At 51.8% G+C, this 13,411-nt stretch overlaps 1 protein-coding gene across 4 annotated transcripts in view; it reads right to left on the bottom strand.

Moving 5' to 3' along the window:
• Ssh1 (slingshot protein phosphatase 1) overlaps positions 1–7,463 on the bottom strand; it is a 60,217-nt gene extending 52,754 nt beyond the window's left edge. For 3 of the 4 annotated variants that reach the window (XR_013155344.1, XR_013155343.1, XM_077108889.1), the window contains exons 1-2: positions 7,342–7,463; positions 3,309–3,349 (exon numbers count right to left, since the gene is read on the bottom strand). Coding sequence is in view for 1 of the 4 variants with exons in the window: in XM_077108889.1 (XP_076965004.1) it covers positions 3,309–3,349; positions 7,342–7,410 (110 nt within the window). In the remaining 3 variants the exon portion in view is untranslated. Of the gene's footprint in view, positions 1–2,109; positions 2,366–3,308; positions 3,350–7,341 lie in introns of those variants that run through there. The other variant, XM_077108893.1, reaches the window with a different exon arrangement.
• Positions 7,464–13,411: the final 5,948 nt, after the last annotated feature.

The raw sequence follows: 13,411 nt of genomic DNA, 5'->3' as shown, positions 1-13,411 counted from the left end.
GACCCAGGGACAGGGCACTGACTCTAGGACACACAGAGGGAAGGAAAGGGGAGACAGGAACCCAGGTGCCCTGGGTCTCCGGCCACACCCCAGAAGCTAAACCGCAGAGGGGTCCCTCCAGGATCACCCCAGGCAGAGAATCTGCTGCCCTGACTCCCCTGGCCCCAGGTAAACAGAAACAGCTGGCCACCCTAGACCTCTCCCCCAGACAGGCTGACCGGGCCTGAGAATGCAAATGAGGACGCCTGAGTGAGTTTCAGTCAAAGGTTAAAGGGACAGAGGAGGGGGGGGGGCTGGGAGGAGCCGCCCCACCCCTGGTCACAGTGGCATGCAGGACCTGCTGTGTGCAGGAGGGGCCTCAGGGCTGGGGGACTGGCGTCCTGGGAAGCTCCTGCCCTGAGTGTGGAACCCCAGGGCGACCTGGGACCACCTGGCGCTCTCAGCCACGTTCCCTCAAGTCCAGGTCCAAGAGGGCCAAGTGAACAGGACAACTGAACTGTCTACAGAAAGGTGATGAGGGAGAGTACACGCAGGGCCAGAAGCAACAGAAGTGCCACTGTGACCTCCTCTGACCACACTGTCTCACCCCCCCCCACCCGGGGAGAAGCCCCTCCAGGGTGGTTTTGAGGATGACTCCCATGCTTTCATAAGGCCCCGTCCAGCTCCCGACCAGGCAGAGGAAGGGGCTCCTTCCTACTGAGAAAGGCCACATAGACCTCTCCATGTCACCCACCGCCACTTACAAACAATGGAAAACACCGCACAGGCAGCTAGCATGACCCCCAGGGAGGTCTAGTGACAGCTCAAGGTCATCTCCTGAACAAGAGGGGAGAGGGGGCAGGGGAGGGGAGGGCAGTCGGCGACCCCGCCCTCGGTGGCAGCAGCCCCAGCAGCCCCTCTCTCCTCCTCCTCACCACCTGCCTTCGCTTCCTGTTTTCTCCCCGCACTGGGGCCGGTCTCCAGGCCCAGCCCCCACGGAATGCAGCTGTTTCCAGCCTGGGAACCCCCGACCGACCCAGATCCCCAGGGTTCAGAAGCCCATCTGCCCTGGGCTGAGCCTAACACTACAGTGAGCAAGGACCCAGCTCCTGGGTTCTGCAGGCCGCTGTTTCTACCCAGGGAATCCTGACAGATGGCACGTGCCACAGTCAGAGTGAGCGTCCCCCTTCCTGGACTCAACCCCCCCACACACACACACCAGGTCCCTACCACGTCCCCCTGGGCGGTTAACCAGGAGCATACCCATTCTCAGGGATGAACGGTTGACTGTCATTTCTGTAGACTGATTTCCTTTTCCTTTTCCTCTCCTCACAAGATAAAAGTGACTTGTCTTTAATGAACCATATCCCTGACAGTGTGTTTACTTTTTTTTTTTTCTTGAAACATTCTAAGGTCTAATTTCAAGACTGGCTCCTTGGTGCAAAGAGATACATTATATAATAAAGTGCTGAATCCTCTGTGAACCAAAAAATTCCTAAAGAGAAGGGCTTGCTGGGTACAAAGGTGCACTCCTATTAATCCCACCTGCTCTGGAGGCAGAGGCAGGAGGATTGCAAGTTTGAGGCCAGTCTAACAATTTAGCAAAACCCTGTCTCGAAATAAAAAATAAAAAGGAAGGGCTGGGGATGTAGCTCAGTGCCTCTGGATTTGATCCTAGTACTGGAAAAACGAAACAAAACAAAACAAAGCAAAAACAACCACAGAGAGAAGACCTTAATTTTTGGCAAAAACAACAACAAAACAAACGGCTCAGGAGGCTGAGGCAGGAGGATCACAAGTTCAAAGCTAGCCTCAGCAACAGCGAGGCCATAAGCAAGTAGGGAAACCCTGTCTCTAAATAAAATACAAAATAGGACTGGGGATATAACTCAGTGGTCAAGTGCCCCTGAGTTCAATCCCCAGTACCCCCCCCCTAAAAAAAACCCAACAAAAAAAAATATCATTGGTAAGTGAGGATGGTATCTTAAGGGATTTTTTTTTTTTTTTTTTTTTTTTTTAATGAGCACAGCATAGCACACACACACACACACACACACAAAAAAAAAAACACCTCAAGTTAACTGTTAACTTAGGGTCTAAATATCTGTTTCAAATGAGTGCTATGCTTACCTCAAAAGGCTACCTTATCAAAAGTAGTATGAAAAAAAATGAGGGCATATTAAAATAATTGTTTTCTTAAAAAAAAAAAAAGAGGAAAAGCCAGATGTGGTGGCACACAGCTGGAGTCCCAGCAACTTGGGAGGCTGAGGCAGGAGGATCACAAGTGGGAGGCCAGCTTTAGCAACTTGATGAGACCCTGTCTCAAAATACAAAAAGGGCTGGGGTTGCAGCTCAGTGGTAAGAGCACTCCTGGATTCAATCCCCAGCACTGCAAAAACAAAACACAAAACAAAACGAAACATCAGAGGAAAAATCTGCAAGAAAGTACATAAAACAGTGCACAACGGTAATGCTAAGCTGATAGAATAATGGTGATTCTTTTCCTTCTTTTTCCAAATGCTATTGCGTATTATCAAAGGTGTGTACAGGGCTGGGTACGGTCAGGGGAAGAGCATGGCTCAGAATGCTCAGGGGCCTGGGCTCCAGGTCCAACAACACCCCTTCCCCCACCAAAGCTGTTTACAGTTACACATGTATAATTTTTCTGTTTGGGAGTACTGGGAACTGCATTCAGGGGCACTCGGTCACTGAGCCACATCCCCAGACCTATTTTGTATTTTATTTAGAGACAGGGTCTCACTAAGTTGCTAAGGGCCTCACTAATTTGCTGAGGCTGGCTTTGAACTCTCAATCCTCCTGCCTCGGCCTCCTGAGCCACTGGGATTACAGGCATGTGTCACTGTGCCCGGCTTTTTATTTTTATTTTTTTAATATTTATTTTTTAGTTGTAGTTGGCCACAATACCTTTATTTTATTTATTTATTGTTTTATGTGGTGCTGAGGCTGGAACCCAGGGCTCGAACGTGCTAGGCAAACGCTCTACCGCTGAGCCACTACCTAGGCCCCAGCTTTGTTTGTGTTTGTTTTCTGAAACAGGGTCTCACTATATTGCTCAAACTGGCCTCAAACTTGTGATCCTCCTGCCTCAGCCTCCACAACAGCTGGGCTGGTCACAGGGCCATGTCTCCATGCCTGGAGATTTTAAAAGCAGTACTTTTATATTTATGTATGCTTTATGAATAATTGTAAAAGCACTAAAAAAAAACTTGGTGTATTCTTTCTGAGGTTTTCTCTTTAAGAAGAGAACAAAAGTATCCCAAACCTGTTTGGAAGAAAGACTGAACAACAAAAATGAAAGGCCTCCTTACCTGAGGTTTAACTTTCGGTCTTCATCACTGCCAGCCTCCAACTAGGGAGAAAGAAAGAGAATGTCACAGCCAGACAGCACTGTCAACAAGCCTCCGACAGCAGGCTCCGGCCCTCTGCCCTGGTGTCGGAGAGATAAAGATGTCCAGGAAACCTGGCCACTTGAACAGCCCTGCCCTTTCCTGGCCAGCCTGGTCTGCTGTTCCCCTGGGGTGATTCCCAGGAGGAATTTCCAGATTTCTAACTGTAGGCCAACCCTCCTGCCACCCACGGCCTGGAGGGCTGAGCCCCGAGGGACCATTTCCTACCTGACAGTCCTTCAGCCCTTAGTGCTCTTCAGACTTGCTCTAGATCTCACCCTGGGTCATTTCATTTCATTTTTGGTTTTGCTGTTGTTTGTTTTTTCTCTTAAAGGGAAGGGGCTGTGTTTAATGGAATCCACTTCCTCTGCCAACCCCGCGACAGCCCTGGAGGAAGAGCATTTAAGCAATCCATTCCAGGCAAGTCTCGCACCATGGAGGGCGCCAGGCAGCTGGCCGTTCCCAGGCCTGAGACACTCTTGCTGGTTCGCAAAAAGACTTAAATGTTTAATATGGAAGGTTCCAGGCTGCTGGTTCATTCATATAAATGAAAGGAAGTAATACCCAATAATTTCTAAAAGTGAAAGGCCGAGAGGTAGAACTCCAAAAGTCACTCTGACTGAAGTCCCAATCATTTATTTTTATTTTACTGTTTTCCAGAAATAAGCAGAAATCACGCGTGCCCCCCAAACACCTCCGCACCCCAGGGGCGTACACAGAGGCGCCCAGTGAATGGAGAAGGAAGCCCTGGGGAGGCTGGATGGCCAGGAGAGGCCCACTGAGGGCAGGTCGAGGCAGAGGCCCAGGAGGCCAGGAGAAGGCCCAGCGCAGCAGGGGGCACACCCCCAACAGGGAGGTGGCAGTTCCTACAAGAATGAGTACACCAAGGGTCCCGGAATCCCTAGTGGTGAGGAGATGAGGCTCGCACCATGCAGAGGCATCCAGGCGCTCAGGGTCCCTTCCCCACACTGGAGAAGTGAAACCCGACCCCGGGCCGGGTCCTGCAGAGAAGCATAACACTCTGACCGGGTAGCTCTCCATGAGGGGACACTGGGTGGCGTCCAGAGGCGTTTGCTGTTGTTGGAGGGTGCTACTGGCATCTAGTGGGTGCAGGAGGGGAAGCTCTGAGCATGGCACAGCCTGTGAAGAGCCCCCCAGAACAGAGAACCCCGGGATCCAGGGGTCAGCAGGGCCCAGGCAGAGAAACCCTGGCCGCTCCCCCACAAAACCACTTGGCAATTTGCTTATGAAAATCGGTCACCTTGAATCTTGGTCAAAAATAACAATGTTATGATCCACTCCTGAAAGCTATTGATTTATCTACTCTCTGCTCCGCCTGTTCCCACAAAGGACCTGAGATAAGGCTCATGCATGAGATAGTTACAGACTGAAAAAGAAAAGGGAAAAAAAACTGAGGAGAGAGAGTTGCTCCAGGGCCCAGGGCTGTGATTTCCCTCAGAGTCCCACAGCTGTGTCTGGAAGCTGCTGAGGTGTCTGTGACTCACCCAGGAGCTGCCCTTTGATGAGTGATAAAGGGACGTGGGGGTGCAGACTTCACAGCCACTTAACTCTCGGTCAGCCTCTGAGGCTTTGATGCAAGGCAAGGTGAGGTGGGTTACCCCAGAGAAGCTACAGAGCGTCTTGAGGTGACCCACTCCTTTCAGAAGACCTGAGGCAGAGCCAGTCTGGACCCGGATCTGCTGACTCCACACACACCTGCCTTCCCTTCCAGCCGGCTTCTGGCCTCACATCTGGAAGACAGCCTCACCCTCCTGAAAACAGGCCAACCTCTGCTCCTCATTGAGCAAAAAAGGCTGCTGATATACTAAAGTCAAATAAAATCCAGCTGAGTTTTATTCTGCTCAACTAGGTCCTTGGTGCTTGGTTTAAAAAAAAAAAAAAAAAAAAAGACACTTTATATAATAATTTAAAATGGACCTAGTGGAAAGAAAACAAATGTGAAACCAAACGTGGTACATGTGTACAACAGTGTTATCAAACACAAAAAAAGGAATGAAGTAACCAGGCGAGGTAGCACACACCTGTGATTCCTGCGACTCGGGGCAGGCTGAGGCAGGAGGATAGCAAGATCAAGGCCAGCCTCAGCAACCTAGTAAGGCCCTAACTAAGTCACTCAAGGAGATCCTGTTTCAAAATAAAAACTAAAAAGAGACAAGGATGGAGCTCAGAGGTTAAGCACCCCTGGGTCCAATGCTAGGTACCGAAAAGAAAAAAAGGTAATGAAACACCATACAACATGGAGGAACCCTGGCCAAGTGAACAAAGCTGGACACACAGGCCACAGGTCAGATGATTCTAGTTCCATGAAACGTGCAGAACAAACATGGAGAGAAACCCAATGAGTGGAGACCTAGGGTTGGGCAGAATGGGAAGGGGAGGCCGCAGGTCGTGCCCACAGGTTTCTTCCCAGTGATGAAAACGTTCTGGAATTATAGTGGTGATGGTTGCACAATCTTGTGAATATATTAAGATCACTGAACTGTACACTTTAAAATGGTGAATTTATGTTAGGTGAACATATCTCAACTAAAAATTAAATTCTAGAAGTGTGTCTAAGACAGGAATAGATCAAGTGGGGTTCAGGAATCAGAAAACGCAGGCAGAGAGGCCCTTGGGCAACCCCTTCCTGAAGCCAAGCTCTCCCCTCAGCTCACATACTTTTTGCGAAAAGAACAGGAGATGAAGTGCATTGTAAAGTACTTTGTAAACTGCCAGACAGAAGTAACAGGAATGATGGACGAGAACAGATCTCTGTGGGGAGCAGCTGCCATAGGCAGCCAAACTTCTCAGTAACAGTAAGCAGCAACCAATGTCCGTTTGCTTCTAATCAGCTCACAGAGGGGGAGTGCTAGAACCTTCTGTCTATACAAGAGATAACTCACTGGCGGCCCTTGGAGAGGAGTGGGCTGTGGAGGCTCAACCTCGCAGCCTGGCTGCACACGTTCCTGCCAATCTCAGCAAAACCCTGCTGAAAAGCTACATCGCAGGAGACAAGGCTGCGAGACCCAGCCCAAGTCCCCTCCCTTCCGTCTCACAGAGACTCACACAGCCAGTCAACTTCCCCCACCGAGAGCCGGCCTGGCAACTTCCTGGGCCTCCCCTAAAGAGAGTAAGGGGCTCCTCCTCCAGCTGCTCCGTCTGCAGGCCAACGCTCAGCCCTGCCATGGAGAGGAATTTGGATGAGAAGCCTTTAAAGGGTTCTCTAAGGGAGGGTGGTGGAGACTGGACCCAGAGGGTCAGCCTTGTAGCTGAAGAGGAGTGACCTGCTCAGAGGCTGGGGCTCCCATCCTGCAGACTCAGGGTGCCAGTTCCCCCATTTGCCCCAGAGCAAGGAGTCAGCAAAACAGGAACTCGGGTCACACAAATACCCTCAAAAACCCTCCCAGGGCAGCCATCTACCCTCAGCTCGGGGAATGCAGCCACCAAACCCCAGGAGGGGCCGAGGCAGGGGGACACAGGCACATGAACACCCAGCCCTAAATGGCGTGATGAAAGGTGAAAATCCAGTCTCCGCTGCACAGCGGCCAGAGCACTCAGTCAGGGTCCCACAGACAGCCAGACCTGAGAGGTGTGCAGCCAGGTTCAAGATGTCACACCTGTGCTCGGTCAGGACTGGTGGCCTCGCTCCCACAGCATCACCCCTGCACAGTCCCCAGCCGAGGACCAAAGTCGCCCACAGTCTCACACACACAGAGCCGGGCACACGGGAAAAGGGCCTAGAGCTGCCACGGGTCACAGATCTCAGGACGGGCGACTCGCGCACAGCTGCCCCCAGGTGGGGGGGGGGGGTCACTGCACTGGCTCTCCAGGCCAGCTGCTCAGGCCGGCTGGTCCCGCGGGGACCCCGCGCCGTCGCCCCCCGCCCCGCACGCGCGGCCCAGGCCCGGGACGACGCTGCCCCCCAGCCGGCCGGGGCGGCGGACCCGGGGCTCACCTCGCTGTTGCTGGCCGAGGAGGAGGCGGCGCTGGGCGTGGGCGAGCGCTGCAGGGTCACCAGGGCCATGGCTGCGGCGCGCGAGGCCTGGAGCTGGAGCCGCCGCCGCCGCCGCCGGGCCGGGCCCGGGGCCTGCAGGAGCCGCGCGCGGGCGGCCGGGCCGAGCCGGGCCGGGCCCGCCCCTCGCCCTCGGCGTCCGCCGCCCCCGCCCCCCGCGCCGGCGCGCGCCGGGCCTCGTGCGGGGGCGGGGGAGCGGGCGGGGCGGGAGGGGCGGCGGCGCGCGTGCGCGGCCGGAGGCCGGGGCTGGGCAGTCACGTCCCGCCGACGCGTAAGCCCCAGCTGCCGCGCGGCTTCCTCGCGCCCGCCGCTCTGGCCTGGGGACCTGGTCGCACAATCCCGGGTGGGGAAACTGAGGCCTGGGGACCGCTCAGCCAGGATGCCTGGGAGAGAGGCGGTGCAGGGACCAGGAGAGGGACCCCGGGACCCCGCGCCCTGCGCTCCTCCAGCCAGTCTCTGCAGCAATTCGTGGGTTCCTTCATTCATTTGTGAACTATTTCTTGAACCCACTGGGGAGGGTGCCACAGAAAGTGCAGTGGAGTAGGCTGCGCGCCGTCGGAAGTCTGACGGGTTCATCGGGTTATTAAGTGCGTTTTCAAGACGAGTTTGCTTGGGGTTGACCGTGTGGATCCGAGGTAGCCTGCTTCCCCAGCAAGCCGCGGCCCCGGGGTTGGAGCCTCAGCGGCTTTCAAAAAAGTGGTTCGCTAATCTTGTTCTATGGATTTCTTTTACGTGTCCGGAAACCCAGCTAGATCCTTGGAGAGCAAGCCGGTGGGGTGGGAGAAAGCTTCCCCGAGGAAGAGATGCCCCAAGGCCTGACTGTGCGCGGGCTCAACACGTGGAGGGAGAGGAGACAGCCCGCTGGCAAGGGACCCTGCGGAGCCCCTTCACAAAGACGGGAAATAGGAAGGGGGTTGTCAACCAGAGGCTCAGGCCCCGCTGGGGGAAGAGGAAGGAGTGGTGAGAGTCAAGTCCACTCTTGAAAGATGGCTCTGGCAGAGAATGGACCGTTGGGCAGTGGGCTGCTGTGCTCCTGGGGAGAGCAGTGTCGGCGTGGAGAGAGGGAAAGGGATATGAGCCAGACACCAAGGAAATTGTACTGGTGGACATAGTAATGGGAAGCTTCTCTTTCACCCAGAACCCCCCTCCCAACACCACTGTGTGTAGTAGGCACACTCCTAAGGCAGGCCTCCAGTTCTGCTCCCCATTGTAGCAAATGGCTCCACCTTGCCCAACCAGAAACCCACTGGGTATTCCCGATCCATCAAGTCCTCCATAATCCCTGGGCCAAGGCCTCAGCACTGTCCATCTCAAGGGGCTTGTCAATCAGGAATAAAGAGCTGGGGATGTAGCTCAGTGGTCGAGTGGCCCTGATTAAATCCCCAGTAGCAGGAAACAAATGAGATACTTTTCATTTGGAAGCTTTGTACAGAGTGGGCCACCTTTAGGGAAAAGGGACTGTTTTGTTGTTTGTGTTACTGGACATGGAACCCAAGGCCTTGTGCATGCCAGGCCAGCACTCTACCACTGGGCTACACCCCAGCCCAAAGTGCCCCTCACATTAGAGCAGCCAGCACTACACACATGTCCACGCTCTTAGTGGACAGATGGCCACGTGGATTTAATACTTATTTTAAAAGGTCAAATATAAAGCCACGTTGTGGACGGTTCCATAGAAAAGGGACTGTCTTCTCAAATCCAAGCACATTATCAGAACCTCCCCACATCCTCTCCCTGGGAGCTCTGTCCAAGCATTTGCATGTGACCATGCATGTGGGTTCATTCATGCTTTATTTATTTCTCCTGTGTCTTCTTTGTTAGTTTTCAAGTTTGAGGGTTAGAGAATCCCCTGGAGAAAACACACCCTAGGCCCCACCCTCCAGGGTTTCTAATTCACTAGGTTGTAGGTAGGACTGGAAAATTTGCAAGTCCAATGATGCTTCTGGTTTGGGGACTACCATTTAAGACCCCTTGCCATGGCCTCCTTACCAAGAAACTCTTGCCTAGATCTGATCCTGCTATTTGTCCTTGGCCCTAGGTCCTAATGCCCCTGCCCTGGCCCTGCCTGCCTCCCGTGGCCTCTGGCTTGGCCCTATCTTTCTGGAGGTGAGCCCCACCCTTTCTCACTTCCTCCTACAGCGAGAAGCTCTCTTTTCTCCCATAGTCAACTCTTGCCCCAAACCCTCCCTGCCCCTCAGTAGAGTTCCTTCCTGGACTTATAGCCCTTGTCTGCTCCCAGCCAGATCAACAGCTGCTCCACCATCATGATACATTCATCTCTCTTCTACCACAGTCCTCACAGATAGAGCAAAACGGAAAGGGATGCCCCCAAAACTCAGTGATCAGAATGAATTAAATTTGGGGTCTCACTAAATTGCTTAGGGCCTTGCTAAGTTGCTGAGGCTGGCTTTGAACTCGCCATCCTCCTGCCTCAAACTTCCGAAATTACAGACGTGTGCCACTGCGCCCAGCAGGATAAATAAAGTTTTAATGCAATTTTTTAGGATATAAAAATGAGTGCAAGGGCTGGGGCTGTAGCTCAGCGGCAGAGCTCTTGCTTAGCTTGTGTGAGGCACTGGGTGTTATCCTTAATAGAAATAAACAAATAAAGGTATGCTGTCCATACACAACTACAAAAAAAATTTTTTTAAAAAGAATGCAAGAAGATCCATGAGGAACCAAGATTTTTTTAAGTTGTAGATAGACACAATACCTTTATTTTATTTATTTGTTTTTTATGTGGTGCTGAGAATTGAACCCAGGGCCTTTCACGTGCTAAGCAAGCACTCTACCACTGAGCCACAACCCCAGCCCCCCCCCACTTTTTTTTTAATAAAGACAGAATTTCCTTTCACCTCAGTCTCCCATAACAATTTTATTGATTCGTCTTGATTTAAAAGTTTGATCATGCTAAACTCTTCTGTGAAAATAGCCTGTAGCCACGCCCCGTGGTGCATGCCTGGCATCCTCGCAGCTCAGGAGGCTGAGGCAGGAGGATCCAAGCCAGCCTCAGCAACTCATTGAGACCCTCCTCAGCTCAGTGAGACCCAGGCTCTAAATAAAATATAAAAAAGGGCTGGGATGTGGTCCAGTGGTTAAGCGCCCCCGGGTTCAGTTCCTAGTACCAAACAAACAGCCTGCAGCTTGACTCTGGTGACCTATAAGAGATGGGGTGGGAAGGAGAAGTGAAAACCCTCAGGCCACAGTCAGTGGAGTCCCAAGGAACCTGCAGAGGAGGAGGCTCTTGCTAGAGGCGGCTCTGGAGTTATTTTATGTCCAGCCCTTCCCGAGGGGCATCATCCTCAGGACCCTTTTTTACCAATACTTGTGTAATCACATTTGACCTCACCCTTGCAGTCACAGTTCAGTTGTGTAACTATTGAAAGGTGCACATGGGCTGGGTTGTGGCTCAGCGGTGGAGCACTCACCTAGCACATGCAAGGCCCTGGGTTCGATCCTCAGCACCACATAAAAATAAATAAAATAAAGGTATTGTGTCCAACTACAACTAAAAAATAAATATTGGAAAAAAAATTGCACATTATCGAGTTTGGGTACTCTCAAGTATGGTGGGATGTGGTGTATTCCAGGGACACCTCCTCCAGGAAGTCTTCCCTGGCCCCTGACGGTGTTGGGGCCCCTTGTCTGTGCCTTGTGCGTCCCTGGGTTGGGCAGTATTAGGTATGTCAGTCACTTCTTGTCAGTTGTGATTCTCATTTCCTGGATGATCCCATTTCACGGATGAGGGAATGGAGACCAGAGATGGTCACTCATCCAAGTTCACAGAACGAGGGCGTGGTAGAGTTACTATGCAAACCCATGTTGTGCTGCTTTAGAATTCAGGCAAAAGAGTCAGGCACAGTGGGGCAAATCTGCCATCCCAGCTACTCAGGAGTCTGAGGCAAGAGGATGTCAAGTTCAAGGCCAGCCAGGGAGGTTTAGCAAGGCCCTGTCTCAAAATAAAAAAATAAAAAGAGTTGGAGATGTAGCTCAGTGGTAGAACATCCCTGGGTTCAATCCCCAGTGCTACAGAAGAATAAAATAATGTAAAATAAGAAAAAGTAGAATTCAGGCAAAATGTTATCATCTTTTCCCAGGATGGTTTAGGAAGAGGGAAGGGAAGAGAACTCTAGTTCCTTTTTTTTTTTTTTAAGTGATGTATTAGTTCTTTTTCTTTATACCTTTATTAATTAATTAATTAATTAATTTATATGTGGTGCTGAGGATCTAACCTGGCACCTCCCACATGCTAGGCGAGTGCTCTACCGCTGAGCCACGACCCCAGCCCCTCTAGTTCCCTTTTTGGAACAAATATTTATAATTCCTTCTTAACTATTCCTTTGGTAATGAAATTCAGAGATAACAAAGCTCTGGTAGGTTGAAACATGTTCTTGTCCCACTCTCTGGACCCCGTGACTCTGTCATCTTCATAGAAAAAGGGATCCTGCAGAGGTGGTCATGTTATTGGAAGTGGTCTGGGTGTGTCTCCAAGGGTTCCTAAGGTTCCTGTGTTAGAAGCTTGGTCCCTACTGTAGGAATAGTAGAAGATGGTGGGCCCTTTAAGAGGTGGGGCCTAGCGGGAGGTTCTTAGGTCATTAAGTGCTCTGCCCTCAGATGGAATGAGTGCTTGTAGGACCCTGGTGAGTTCTCACATGGGGGTTGTTAAAAAGAGCAAGATGCACACCACCCGCTTCCCATCTCACTCCACAGTCTCCCCCTGGTCACTAACTCCTGCCATGATGCCATCTATCAGAATGTGGTGTGGCCAAGTGCGGCTACATGGGGCCATTCCATGACTCTGAACCTCTAGAATTGAGAGCTAAATAAATCTCTTCCTTCTGCCTTGTGAAGACGTTCTGTGGCCACGAGCCAAGCCAAGGCACATTCAAGATTGCCAGCAGATGAGAGAGATGTATGGAATGAATTCTCTGTCTTCCACGGGAGCCAATCCCGCCAACAGCTTGACGAGATATTTTCCCTGTTTCTATGTCTAGTTTCCCTTTCCCTAGGGACACAGTCGTAATGAACTAGGACCCCTGCTAACTAGCTCACTTTCCTTTGATCATCGGCAGAGACCCCATTGCCGGGAGTCAGAATGATTTAGGACTTTCAGGCTCTAGAACTGTGAGAGCATAAATATCTGTTGTTTAAGCCACCTGGTTGGTACCACTTTGTTACAGCAGCCACAGGACACTGATGCATGAATTAGGATCATTCCTCTGGCTGCAGAAACTGAGGCTCAGAAGTAGGATTCGAACCTGGGTCAACCAAATTCCAGAGCCTATGCACGTGTCCCCCTTTCTAGGCTGAGAAATGAGTTTGGATGTACCCTTTGTGCAGGGAATAGTTTTCTGAGGTCTCAAAGCTTTGCCTATTTGGCTCACAGTGCCCAGGGATGGGTTTGGTGGTCACTACACCAGGACTCTTGGCAAAGCCTCTGGGTGGGTCAATGGAGACCAGCAACTAAGGGCCCCTGTGCCTGTGCAGAGTAGGCCGAAGACTTCCTCCCTCTGCTTGCCCCCTAATTTAGCCTGGTTTCTGGGGTTTTCCCTAGTGGGGGGAAAGCTCTCTCCCACCTGTGTAGGGGTGTCGTCCTAGGGCTTGGGCTAGACTGTCCTCTGCCTCTAACTTGCTAAGTGACGGCAAGCAGCCTAATGACACATTCTGGGCTTCAGAATCTCAACTTGCAAGGTGGAGTGATTAAATGTCCCATATGAAGGAACTGGGCAGGTGTATTTGGGTACATATAAAAGATGGCCCTCCTCGACGACCCTTAATGGGCCACCTCCCACAATAAATAGCACCCACCCACAGAGTCACTATGAACTCGCACACAGGACAGGGCCAGACCTCTGAGGCTAAGTCTGAAGCATACTGTGGCTTCCATCTCACTCTGTCTGAGATCCCTCCTTTTGGGGAAGCCGGTGTCCACATCATAAGGACACTGAGTGTTGAGAGCCACAGCCGAAGGGGCCCCAGCAAACTTTCAGACTGCCAGCTGATGATTGGCTCA

This window comes from Callospermophilus lateralis, chromosome 1 (genome assembly GCF_048772815.1).
Source record: "Callospermophilus lateralis isolate mCalLat2 chromosome 1, mCalLat2.hap1, whole genome shotgun sequence".
NCBI classification, from domain to species: Eukaryota; Metazoa; Chordata; class Mammalia; order Rodentia; family Sciuridae; genus Callospermophilus; species Callospermophilus lateralis.
This window is presented reverse-complemented; position numbering and strand designations above follow the sequence as displayed.